At 42.4% G+C, this 11,301-nt stretch overlaps 2 protein-coding genes across 4 annotated transcripts; both read right to left on the bottom strand.

The window, feature by feature from the left end:
- Window positions 1–380: 380 nt before the first annotated feature.
- Window positions 381–3,933, bottom strand: ppib (peptidylprolyl isomerase B (cyclophilin B)). Its single transcript, XM_079284508.1, has 5 exons — window positions 3,682–3,933; window positions 2,362–2,475; window positions 1,935–2,028; window positions 1,203–1,387; window positions 381–783 (listed from the first exon to the last, which is right to left on the bottom strand). The coding sequence occupies exons 1-5, from the start codon at window positions 3,814–3,816 to the stop codon at window positions 661–663; spliced, it is 651 nt and encodes a 216-aa protein (XP_079140634.1). The 5' UTR covers window positions 3,817–3,933; the 3' UTR covers window positions 381–660.
- A 1,049-nt stretch (window positions 3,934–4,982) lies between these two features.
- Window positions 4,983–10,704, bottom strand: adpgk (ADP-dependent glucokinase). 3 transcript variants are annotated; one of them, XM_079267537.1, is made up of 8 exons: window positions 10,549–10,704; window positions 9,012–9,243; window positions 8,193–8,418; window positions 8,021–8,083; window positions 7,729–7,849; window positions 7,431–7,627; window positions 7,171–7,269; window positions 4,983–7,023 (listed from the first exon to the last, which is right to left on the bottom strand). In XM_079267537.1, exons 2-8 carry the CDS (start codon window positions 9,227–9,229, stop codon window positions 6,460–6,462), a joined length of 1,488 nt encoding a protein of 495 aa, XP_079123663.1. In that variant the 5' UTR covers window positions 9,230–9,243; window positions 10,549–10,704; the 3' UTR covers window positions 4,983–6,459. The 3 variants fall into 3 exon arrangements, with proteins under 3 accessions (XP_079123663.1, XP_079123662.1, XP_079123664.1); XM_079267536.1 differs by having other exon boundaries at window positions 9,012–9,246; window positions 10,553–10,704; XM_079267538.1 differs by having other exon boundaries at window positions 4,983–7,020; window positions 9,012–9,246; window positions 10,553–10,704.
- Window positions 10,705–11,301: the final 597 nt, after the last annotated feature.

Here is an 11,301-nt window from a genome sequence, read left to right as displayed (position 1 = left end):
AACAATTCCTCTGGGAAATTGTTTTTTCTAGTATAGATTGGGAAACATGGCTTCTTCCATAGAAATTAGTTATCCCCAACAAATAGATATAGATGTAAGAAATAAATTTAAAAAATTGTGGCGAATACTTATCCCACCAACAAATTAATCTCAAGATTTGTTGTCTTTGCTTTACTATGTTACAGTTACTCAATGTCCTATGATGCCTAAATGTTTTGTCTTCATGTCACATGTAAGTGTTGACTTCTACAATAAAGAGTAAAACATGTTTTTGTCTTAATATGTCGAACACAAGTGCACAAGCAATATCAAGTAATGCCAAAACATGTATTTCCGTAGTGCTCGTGATACCTAGTAGGTGTAATGAACGTCACTCTGCATTTTAACAAAAAATTGAAACCTTTATTTCAGATCTCTCTCTTTTTTTTTACAAAACCAACAACGAACAGTTAAGTGCACCTTGGAATGCGTGTTGTAAATGGACCCATTGTGTCGTCATGATTGCTCGTCTGGTGCTTCAATAAGATGGCAGCCACTGACGCCGAGTGACCCACGAGCCCTTTCTCCGGGATCACAGGGCTGTTGGTGATAAAACAAGGTGGCCTGCACGATTCTCCCCCCCCCCTCCCCCGAGTCCTGGTCTCCCCCAGCAGCACTTCACTACTCCTTGGCCACCGCGAATGGCTTGTCCACATCGATCTTGCCGCAATCGTGGATGACGACGTCTTGAAGAGGCTTATCGCGTCCATCTGTCTTTGTCTGTTCAATCTTTTTCACGACATCCTGGAAGATAAAAAAAAGAAAGAATACTCTATTAAAAGTCCTGCATTTACTCTGCAGAATGGTTCCTTTTAGTGTTTTATATACTATATGTATTATATACATTATAGTGTTGGATTATTAATAGTCTTGCTGCAGTAATATACAGGCCTCATTGTATTGATGGAGCTGGTCGAAGCGGAGTTAATTTGAACCATTTTACTGTCGGGTAGTTTAATCTGGAACAAAAAGCAGTCTGAATATGAGACGCATTTACAGAAGTGGCAGAGTAGCAAAATGTTAATTAAAGCTAATCAGTCTGCATCTCTAAATGACTATTAGAGAGCACACAGCAGGAAACTAGTGTTTAGTCTGAAAGTCAACATGTTTAAGCATTTCAACACAAACGCTGTAGGAACGTCTCAATCGGTAAAGACACTCACCATCCCCTCCAGAATTTTCCCAAAGACGACGTGTTTGCCGTCCAGCCACGGAGTCTGAATGGTGGTGATGAAGAACTGGGAGCCGTTTGTGTCTTTGCCGGCATTCGCCATGCTGAGCCAGCCAGGGGAGTAGTGCTTCAGCCTGAAGTTCTCATCGGCGAAGCGGTCTCCGTAGATGCTCTTGCCTTGATTTTAAAGAAATCCATTTTATTAAAGTCTGTGCACGACAATTAGTTGATGTTTTGGTTTCCACAAACGATTCTCTCCCTGTAGCGACCTTTGCATCTCACTTGGATGACTTTGGTTGCAGTCAAATGTTTATCTTTCACTTTATCCGATGACCTTTTTCTTATTCGAGTCATCCTGGATGAGAGCATCTGCCGAATGTCACATGTACTCAAGTAACTATTGTGAAATACCCCGTGGCACAAAGTTATAGATAACGGTCAGTGCTTATCAAATACAGGACGACGTCTCTATCCTCGTGTCATGACGTTTCTAAACAAGAGAATAAATCTTCAACTCATTAAAGCATAAACACTCATGAGATCGTAGCAAATCTGTTCCCCAAATGATATGGAAATGAGGAAAAATATGTCATTCTCCTGACTGTTTGCACTTTGTGTAAAAACTAAAAGAGACCAAAGTGTGAAACAACCCTCAAGTCAATAACGGTTCACAACGTCCTGAACATAAAAGCCATGCTGCAGGTGTTGGCGCTGGCCGTCTTACCTCCGGTGCCGTCTCCTTTGGTGAAGTCTCCACCCTGAATCATGAAGTCCTTGATGACTCGGTGGAATTTGCTGCCCTTGTAACCGAATCCTTTCTGTTTTCGTTAGAATAAACAGAACACTTCAGAAAGGGAAATCAGCTGCCAGTATTTGAGATGAAAGAGAGTCAAATGATTTATTTAAAGTGTGTTTCTAGGATATGGTTGTTTATGGTTTGGGGAAAGCAAACAAGGATGTTAAAACAAAAGTTAAAAGTACACAATACCAAATGAACTTCCTTTTCTATGCTCTGTTACGGTGTAAAAACAAAAAGGAACAAGGACTCTTGTTGCTACAATAATTGTATTCTTGAGTTATGAATCTTGGCCAGTCAAGTCACTGCAGACTGTCCCACACAGAGCACAAATTATGAACCGCGACGTTCTCACCTCTCCTGTCGCCAGAGCGATAAAGTTGTCGGCTGTCTTGGGAACGGTTTTCCCAAACACCCCAATGACGATTCTCCCAACTTCTTCATCTCCAACTTTCATGTCAAAGAATACCTGAGGAAGAGGATGATGGAAAAACCTTTATATTTACAGTTATTCAAAATCTAAAGGGATTGGTTAAAATAACAATTATTAGTCTTATAGGCAGATAAACAGTTTTGTATCATTTCAGTACAATTAACACTTGAAATGATTGTAGTACAAGATGTAAACAATACTTGGATGGGTGCCTTCTTTTACTAATTGCTCACATCATAGTCTTAATGTTTATGTTAATCACGCCATACAATTTCATTTGCTGCAATTAAATCTTCCTTTGTTGAAGAGATGCAGCCAGTCATATTTTAAAGAAATATTCAGTCTGTGACAAATTAAATGTATTGTGCAGTCTTATTTTTTCTTGGGTGCTCTATTTTCCAAAATTATAGGCACAATTTAGCTTCAAATCAAAGTTGCAGACCTTCAATGTACACAGTCTCTACCAAACTAACTCACCTATACACCGTTTTGTGGTGCAAGGCCGGTTTTTAATAGACATGCATATAGAAAGAGATATTTTGTTTTTCCAAGTGATGAATGAGTAATTGTGACTTTTGCACTGAGGATTATTTGAGGAACAACGAGCCCGTGGGGTCAGGCGTTGATAAGTGTAGACGTGGACAAACCTGATGCCCCCAGACATAACCAGGCCAGACATAATAACACCTCACTGAGCTGCAGCCCAAAGGGCTAGCCAGAGACGGAATCACCCGTAGCTCAAACCTGACACTATGAGCGAAGCTTATATGCAAGGCCATAAAAACATTAAGTTACAGACAGGCTACGGCGACCTCACGTTAGCTAGCTCGAGCTAATGTTAGCTAGCTCGAGCTAATGTTAGCTAGCTCGAGCTAATGTTAGCGAGCTCGAGCTACTGTTAGCGAGCACAAACTAACGTCAGCTAGCTCGAACTAGCTCGGCTGAGATTAACCAGGAACAAAGGAATACCCATTTCACAGCTGTATGCTAACCAGGTTTCATGCACAAACTTGTCCTGAATTACTGCACCAACGTAAGCTATAATACCCCTCGTTAGCCTCGAGCTAAATACCATGAATCCCGGTTTGTAGCATAAAAAATTAACATTTACAGGCCAATCTTTGTGTGACGTGGCTCATCAGTATGAAGCTAGCAGTCAGCATTAGATGGAAGGGAGATACTTGATTTTTCTGCACAACCCGCTAGCTAGCAAGCTAACGTTCAAGTTAACGCACAACCTACCTTTGCAGTCACTTTGGGGCCTTTCTTCTTCTCGTCAGCGGATGAGCCATTTGGGAAGGCGAGAAAAATCAGGGATCCCACAATGATCGTAATGGCCACAAGGAACTTCATCCTTCTCTCGCAGAGTCTAACCATCAACAAGAAAAAATAACAGCCGGGGATCGGCCTATTGGTCCTACTAGCTTTATATATACGAGCCGGGTGAGGAGCGTGGTATCCGGGGAGGAGACTGCCGCGGTGGCCGCTCGAGGCTGCGCTGCTACCGCGGCCTCCTCAAACACGGCGCACAGACGCACGGGCTTCTGATTGGTTCACGTACCGGAACGGTCTTAGCCAATCAGGTACAGCCGCGTTACACCGATCCAGCATTCCTCAGCAATGTAAACGTAAAGGACGTAAAACACTCATGACTAGGTACAATTTTGAGATGTTTGTACTTTACTTAAGTCTTTTCTTTTCATGCCACTCCCTACTTCTACACCACTACATCTCAGAAGGAAATGTTTGCACAGAAAACATATGAGTTTGTGTACTTTTACTTTGTACTTTAAAAGTTAGTTGGAAACTTTCCTGATCATACTTTTTACTTAAGAACTTGTTTTTGTTTTAACAGTGTGGTATTAGTGCTTTTTCTTAAAGGATCTGAATACTTCCTCCACCACAAATGTATAATAAAAGGTGAGGTTGTTTAGCAGCAGTTCATTGCTCATTAAAAGTTGTTTAATGAAACCCAGAACCGGACTCTGATCTGTTTAACGACAATGTATTTACAATTGTAAATTACTATGTAGCATGAAACCTGCTTTGACAGATGCATTTGGGGACATACAGTGTACTGAAGTCATAGAACCAGCAGATGTATACGCAATGTATCTGTGTAGCTTACACTGAATCAATTAAATGTAATTTAACAGACTGTTCTGTATATAAGTAGAAAAAAGACCGTTTTTATCATCTTCAGCCTACACAAATACTATCATTTTAACAGCCAGATGAATATTGGTAGTTACCTAATAGTTACAGTACAAATGTTTTCTCTACATTACGTCACATTTTGCATTTCTGATCCACTCATCGGATTTTGATGGACTCTTTGAACATATTTTAAAACTCACTATTTATAACCGCGACAGCTTCACTGGTGTTGTTTTCACCTGGAGTCTGTGTGTGTGTGTGTGTGGTGTGTGTGTCATCATGGCAACATGTGGTCCTGGAGAACGCTACTGTAGCAGGAACAACTAAAGAGGTTGAAAAAGCATATATGCAGAATAATCTGCAGCGCCACAATAAAAAGCTTCTACTCTCCGTACATATTTTAATGACAAACTACAAGTAAATGAAATGGGTCGACAGTTACAACTGTTAAAAAACATGAGACACAAACGATCAGATGAATAGATTGTACTTGCTAAAGATAAAGGGGGGCTTCGGAGGTTACATTCACCTTTGGAGGCACACCTGCCACTTTGTACTAGTGCAAAGAATTTATTCTGCTCAACAAAATGACAGACATCGTTTTGTTGCATTAAGACTCCATTATTGCAGGCCATCAGTGGCCGTGTGAGGTATACAAACACATTGTTCTGACAGCTACGTACTGTATATAGCGTTCCTAAGTCAGCTCAGAAAACAACAAACAAACGCATAATGTACCCATACACAAGAGCTAGGAAGCTTTCCCTGGAGTTTCCAGCCAATCAGTTTACATAGTCACATTTTATAAGTGAGCGAAAGCGACAACCGAAAAGAAAGTACAACAGAAGAGTAAACAAAGAAGCTAGTACCGTAACCCAGATAACATATGGCGCATTTACTAATTATATTTGACCTGAAACTTACTTTAATGACAAAACTTTTACGTAAAATCACCCGACCAGACTGTAAACTCTGCTTAGCTGCATAAAGAAGGATCCCCTTCAAAACCAGGTTTGCATTTACAAGTGTAGAATTTCAACATTTGACAAAAAACTGTTTTACAGATGCTGCATCAGTGACTTATACGCAACAGAGATTACAAGTTTACAAACATCTTTAGAGCGGGAGTGCTTAGGCCAAAAGCTGAGAAAACACAAACTTCGTCACACTTTTATCCTCTCGGGACAAATAACAAAAATGTCAAGTATATCGAGTTTAGTTTATACTCGTACAGAGCTCAAGCTTTCAAGTGGTCTAGTGACTCTGACGTGAATGCCACCAATAAAGTTGAAGATACACAGAACATCAAAAATACCACTTAGATTCTACAATGTAAAATCAGTTTCCAGTCAAACAGAATGTGTGTGAATTCATGTCTATCTCAGAAATGTATGATGCAACGCTCAGTTTTAAGTTTGGTTGGCTCTGAAATATGAATAAACTATTATAACCTTTAGATTCTTGTATTTTCCCAAGGCACAGCATGCTTAAGATATGCAGGTCGAAGTAAATTAGGTGAGCCAACAAAACTCTTTGGAATTTGTGGAGATGGCTTTGAGCTGCGGCCGGTGCAGAGAGTCAGGCCGCCTCGCAGCCCGGTCACATGTCTAGTTCTGCCTCAGTTTCTGTGTCTGCTGGAGGACTCGAGGAGGGAGAACCGAGGAGACCGGAGCCGGCTGGAGGAGTCACCGGGCAGGATCTGAAACTATCGCCTACGATTCACATTCTTAAACTCACTTTGGCGCTTCGGGAAGGAAGACACAGAAACTGGTTCAGGGCACGGAGGCCCGAACAAGTATAGAACTCCAAACCCAACAACCGCAGCCTTCCACACAAACGGAATGTCCGATTCAAGCGAACCCTTTAGAAGGGCTGCTGGGTCTTTATCTCGGAGTACACTAGTCCCTCTGCTGAGATGGCGTCCCCGAGCCCCACTGTCCGGAGAGGCTGTTTGCAGACCAGCACGACGGTCAGGTGGAAGGTGACGTTTCCTCGGCGCCACACGGTGACGGGCTCTGCGGGGTTCAGCAACAGCTTCTCTCGTGGCTCGGCGTGCGAGCTGTGAAACTCCAGCGGGGCCTTGAGCTCCACTTTGCCGGCGTCAACCGACTGGAGGCCGCAGGCCTGACTGCTGGCCACGCGCGCTCCAGCCATCACCGCCGCCGCCTGGTTCCCCCAGTATCCGTCCACCGTAGCCAGGATGTGGTAGGCCAGCGTGTGGAAGTGAATGCGAGTCAGGTCGGCTTCGGAGGACGGCTCGCTGCGGCCGTGCTGCTCCAGGATCCAGAGGAGGATGTCGCTGACCCGGCCCACGTCCGGAATGCCTTTCCAGGCATCCAGGTGTGAGTGAGGCCCCTCACCAGCCTGAGAGAGGAAGAGCAGCTCCTGCTCGTTCAGCCCAATGGAGTTGACAATGGGCATAAACTGCTAACAGGGAAACAGAGAAAAGAGACTTCAATGAAATATACAGAAGCCTTCTTGGATGTGTGAGTTTTGAGCACACTCTCTGTGAAGGGCTTTGAGGTTCACCACATGAAAAAGACTCTCAGACACGACACGTTTTTGCACACGTACCTCCTGCATGATGCTGTTCATGTAGTCTTTGTCCGTCATGCTCGCCAGCTCCAAGTGGATGGGAATATCGTGACTAATGTCAGATATGGCTAACACGGCCTGCGAAGAGAAAGCCAGTAAAAGATGTGAGATGAGCTTCACCGAAATGTGAGCATGCAGATTCCTTGAGCAACATACTGTGAATAAAAATACATGTTTTGTGATGAATAATTGATACAATCTCTGTAAGAGACTGTAGAGGACAGCTTTCAGCCACTGACCTCCTTCAGTCTCTCCTCCCACAGCTCTCTGCCCTGACCCTCCATCATGTGGAGCCCCGACAGGACGACCAGGTCGGGCTCGAACTCGTCCAGGCTCGCCACGAACGTCTCCAGGGAGCTCATCTCCCCGTTGGACACGTCGTGAGAGAAGATGAAGCGGTTGGCTTGAGGTGCCTGAGTTGAACCCCACTGTTCACCTGGAAACAGATAAAGAACCAAATACCACTGCTGCATCAACACATCTTAACAGAATGAAGTAAGACATCCTGTAGAAGCTGCAGCTTGTTCGTGTCTTCACCCGCTTTATACTCCAGGATGAGGTGAAATTCGTCCGTCTCCTGCAGAGAGTCCGGGGGAACGACGATCTGCTCATCCAGCATCTCGTGAAGTTTAGGACCAACCGGCCCACATAACAAGACCTGTGGCATAAAAGAGTCGTTTAAAGGCCGGGGTTTCTGAACTACACGACAATACTGTGTTTAGCGGGCTGCCAAAACACTTTCCATACTTTAAAAAACACATGTGAAAATGTGAAGAACATGTTTCCACTCTTTTTTTTATTGCTTCTTGCTGAAAACATGCTGTTGTACCATTAGATCAGGGTAGGTGGCGAGCTTCTGACCAATGAGAGCAGCATTCCCTCCCACATACAGCTGGAAGAAGACACACGTAAAGTTTACCAGGAGGAAGAACATTTATTAAAAAAAAAAAAAAAGGACTTAATAAAAACAACAAGAAGTTTGGGGAGTGAGGTCGCCTTGCCTTCGCACCGGGGTACTCTGCTGCTGCGCGCGCGATCCTCTGAAAGGCCTCGTGGTCGCTGAAGAAGCGCTCGGCAGCGGCCCCGCGCTCCATGTAATGGATGAATGCTTCCTTCAAGTCCTCTTTGGAGTGCAGCACCTCGTGATCCAGGCCGGCGCCCGGATCCACCGCCATAGCCTGCAGCAGTCCCACTCCTGAGACGACCACGTCCACACAGGCATTCACCCTTACAATGAGAGGAGAGACAGAGTACGGGTTCTTTGATTAGTTGATCATTTAATTGTCATCTGGCTTTTACTGAAAAATAATCCGGAAGATATTAAGATACTTTTATTTATTTATTTTTTAAAGGTCTGCTGGTAGCCTGATCAGACTAAATTGGCAATATTGGAGAAATGAGCAGCCGTTAGAAAGGCTCAGAATAGTCTGCTGTCAGTGAGTTTTGTGCAGATGCAGAGAAATAATTTAAAATGCAAACAGGTCAGCTTGTTTTAAGGACACAATGAAATAAAAAAACAAGCCTTAAAAAGTAACTTCAGGTGATCCCCCACCCCCTCTCTACTTCTCTATTGGTAGAAACAATCTGTCCATCCCTCTAGTAGGCAGTCCTTCAAGTCCAGCCAATCACCACCTTACACCTTGATACGGTTTTATTCTAAAGCATCCTAAAAGGCTTCAGGCTCAGAATAGAACCACGCCCTCTGAGTTGGGACTCCTGACAACACATTCCTTCACACCAGCAGAGCTGATTACCGCCTCTAAACATGCCGCCGTGAGCAGGAGAGTCTATATCTCACAGTCCGACCCTCTAAAACTCACCCTACTGCCACTTTGCTCCACTGGCGGGTCGGCAGAACTATCAGAGTCTCCCAGGCGCTGGAGATCACCTGCTCCAAGCTGTTCTGACTCTGAGACGACGGCTGAAAGTTTGGCAGGCCGATGTACTGCAGGATCTGCTCCGGCAGGTCCGGGCTGCCGTGGTAGAAGTAGCCAACAGCTAACGCCAGCAGGGCCGCTGCTGAAGCCTTCCTCCACATGATGCTCCCACACACTCCTGCAGCGAAAGGAAAAAGCTGTCACTTCTCTCATTTCAACCGTTCAAAAGTGATTGTTGTGTGTTGAGCTGCATGCCGAGGTTCAGTGTTCAAAGACATAAACAAGGATGAAAAAAATAAGTAAATACTCGTCAAACTCACATGTGAAAAAGAAAACCTTTGACGAATTGAATAGTCTTGAATGACAGCTTGCTTCAAACAATTAACTTTGATAACATTTTCATGATTGAGTGGAAAATTGTTAAACAAGTCATCCAATGTGTTTATTTTTCTTTTGTCCAACCAACAGTCCAAAACCTCCAAATAATAAATGTACTACCACGAAGACCAAGAAAAGCAACAAATTCTCCCATCTGAGAATCTAAAAGCATCAAATGTTTGACATTTGTGCTTGAAAAATAACTCACGCGATGAATCTATGATCAAAATAGTTTTTCGTTGCTCTCAATGTACTTCCACAGAAACAGACACACAGCTAAAAACAAGGACAACAAAGCTGCACAGAGGTAAAAACATAAACATTCAACTTGTATTTGCAAATTAGTGTCATCAAAAAGATTGAATTTCTCACATACACATCGCTACAGTTCCCACATAAGTTCAACACTCATGTTACTAGATACTGTTACTACTCAGAGTACTGGGACAACCACAACATAACAACCATGAGACAACCACTAAGAAACACTGCACTTTAAGCTGCAACTTTGCCAGTATGTACTTTACGGTACAGAATAGATAGATAGATAGATAGATAGATATCAACTTTATTCATCCCCAGGGGGAAATTAGTTTGTAGCAGCAGCAATTTACAGAGTAAAATATAACGTATGGAATGCACAATAAATACAGTACAATAAAATAACAGAGCAGATATTGAATTTGAAGGAATAGATTAAAAAAAAATAAGATAAAATAGAATAAAAAATAGAAATGCACAGTATATACCATGAATAGAGTGGTATTAATTAAATTAACTAGTAAACTAACAACCTGGACAGTAGAGCCAGGATCACCAACAACAAGCAACAACTGTGTAGCGTTGTTGTAGTCATGAATACTGGGGTTAAGTTACTGCTGGCGCGCGCGCGCACACACACACACTTTTATTAGCTAACATGCTAGCACCAGCACACAGGGTGAATCTTTATGCTTCAGTGAATCAAAGCTGATCTGACAGCAGCAATTAGCTTGTAGCACAATTTAGCAGGCAATCTAATTTAGAGTCTAAGAGCAAACATACTTGATAGCAGCTCTTGTTTTGTTAAAACTGAAGTAGCTTCGTAGCTTGTTAGCGGCACGTACCGACTGATATGTGCAGGCTCCAAGTTTAGTGAGTCAGGAAGACAATCCTGTGTCCTGGTGAATTACACAAACAGCATCCAGTGTGCTGAATAATACCGTTGGTGGACTGAGAAGTGACTGAAGAAGTCGTTGCATCGAAAGCGGAATGATTGGAAGAGACAGCTACTTCCGGGTACCGCTCTGCGCATGCGCCAATACAGGATACATTTCATATAGGCTGTACATTCAAGAGTACAGAGCAGTGGCGGCTGGTGGATAATTTTCTAGATCGGGCCATCCAATCAATTTCAGCAAACAGCCCAGTATGATTTAATGCAAAAAAATAATGTATCAAACACGCATGACTACTTTGCAGTTAAATATTTAAGATGTATTCCAATACGAAGCAGCAAATAATACTTTGACAAACACGTCAGGACATCTTATTTTTGTCACCCTCACAGGGAATTCAGTATAATATATATATATATATATATATATATATATATATATATATATATATATATATATATATATATATATATATATACAGTATATATATCGTATAATACTATTTAGTATAATATAAAACACACACATACATATATATATATAGATATATACAGTATATATCTATATATATAAAATATAATAGAATAGAACTGTGAAAAAAACTACAAAACATCATCCTGTTGACCATTTTACAGCCTCGTTGTGTAGTTCGTTCATAGCCTGACATTAGTTTATTTACCTCTGCTGATAAAAAACGT

The sequence above is a fragment of the Melanostigma gelatinosum genome (genome assembly GCF_949748355.1).
Source record: "Melanostigma gelatinosum genome assembly, chromosome: 1".
Taxonomy (NCBI): domain Eukaryota; kingdom Metazoa; phylum Chordata; class Actinopteri; order Perciformes; family Zoarcidae; genus Melanostigma; species Melanostigma gelatinosum.
This window is presented reverse-complemented; position numbering and strand designations above follow the sequence as displayed.